The sequence below is a fragment of the Parus major genome, unplaced genomic scaffold, assembly GCF_001522545.3.
Source record: "Parus major isolate Abel unplaced genomic scaffold, Parus_major1.1 Scaffold442, whole genome shotgun sequence".
NCBI classification, from domain to species: domain Eukaryota; kingdom Metazoa; phylum Chordata; class Aves; order Passeriformes; family Paridae; genus Parus; species Parus major.
Genome location: NW_015379346.1, coordinates 1,946 through 3,425, shown reverse-complemented (window position 1 = coordinate 3,425; position 1,480 = coordinate 1,946). Strand labels below are relative to the sequence as shown.

At 71.1% G+C, this 1,480-nt stretch overlaps 1 protein-coding gene across 1 annotated transcript in view; it reads left to right on the top strand.

The window, feature by feature from the left end:
- Nucleotides 1–6: 6 nt before the first annotated feature.
- SCYL1 (SCY1 like pseudokinase 1) overlaps nt 7–1,480 on the top strand; it is a 3,252-nt gene continuing 1,778 nt past the window's right edge. Inside the window, exons 1-3 of the mRNA XM_033511682.1 lie at nt 7–587; nt 1,002–1,145; nt 1,367–1,476. Coding sequence (XP_033367573.1) covers nt 450–587; nt 1,002–1,145; nt 1,367–1,476 — 392 coding nt within the window. The 5' untranslated portion in view covers nt 7–449. The remainder of the gene's footprint in view (nt 588–1,001; nt 1,146–1,366; nt 1,477–1,480) is intronic.

Genomic DNA, 1,480 nt, shown 5'->3' with positions numbered 1-1,480 from the left:
GTGGCCTTGGTACATATGACGTCATTGGCTTCCCATTGACGTCACAGCAGAGGGGGCTGGGTGCGCGTGGTGACGTCAGCGCCGCTTCCTGCCGCGTGTCCTTTACAAGCCCCGCCCTTCCCCGGTGCTTTCATCTCATCTCTTTTCTGCTCCGCCCCTTCCCCTTCTTGTCCCCTCATTGGTTATTTCAGGCCCCTCCCCAGCTTCTGATTGGCTCTCCAGGGCCCCGCCCTTCGCTCCTCCCATTTCCCGCCCCCGCCCCTTCATTGGCTCATTCAGGCCCTGCCCCTGGTTCCTCATTGGTTCACCGTGACCCCGCCCCCCTCCGGTCCGTCACCGGATCCTCCCGCCCGGCGCCGCCGCCGCTTCCTCCGGGCCCGCTGCGGCCCCGGCCCCGGGACCCCCTCGGACCCCCGGGACCCCCCCGGGACCCCGGGCCCGGCCCCGCCATGTGGCTCTTCTCCCGGGACCCGGTGCGGGATTTCCCCTTCGAGCTGGGCCCGCCCGATGCGGATCCCGACGCGGACCCGCTCCCGGACCCCGCGGCCCCGGCCCCGCTCTGGCGGCTGCTGCGGGGGCGCCGCAAGGTGGGTGGGTTGTGGCGGGGGGGGTCCCGCGTCCCCTCGTGTGTCCCCACCCTGTCTCCGCATCCCTCCATGGCCACGACCCCGCCATCCCCCGTCCCGAGTGCCCCCCGTCCCCACGACCCCCATCCTTCCGTCCCTCCGTGTCCCCACCCCCGGTGTCTCTCGGTGTTCTCATCTCTTTGTGCCCCCGGCTCTCGCTGTCCCCACATGTCCCCCATGTCCCCCGGTCCCAGCTGCCTCTGTCCCCACATCTCCATCTGTCCCCTCATGTCCCCTCTCCCTGCGCCCCCCCCGTCTCCGTGTCCCCCTGCCGTGTCATTACTCGGGTCCCGCATGTCCCCACCGTGTCCCCCTGTCTCCCCGCCTCTTCCCCCGGTGTCCCCTGATGTCCCCTGACTGTCCCCGTGTCCCCAGGCCGACGGGGCTCCGGTGTCGGTGTTTGCCCACAGCCTGGGCCCGGGGGGGGACCCCGGTGCTACCGCCCTGGCCCGGGCGGGGCTGAAGCGGCTCCGCAGCCTCCGACACCCCAACATCCTGGGGTACCTGGACAGCCTGGAGGTGACAGCACCGGGGGGACAGCGGGGACACAGGGGGGTCGGTGGGGACACTGGAGGGTCGGTGGGGACACCGGGGGAATGAGGGGATGAGGGCGAGTGGCGGGACATGAAGGGACATTGCGGGAATGGAGGGGACAGGGGACAGTGGGGGACAGCGAGGGGTCACAGGAGGGACACAAGGACTTGAGGGGACACAGGGGTGACCCGGAGTGCCCCCCCCAGACGGAGCAGTGTCTGTACCTGGTGACAGAGGCCGTGACCCCCCTGCGGCGGCACCTGCGGCTGCACCCCCCGAGCGGGGACCAGGGCGAGCAGGAGGTGGCCTGGGGGCTGCAG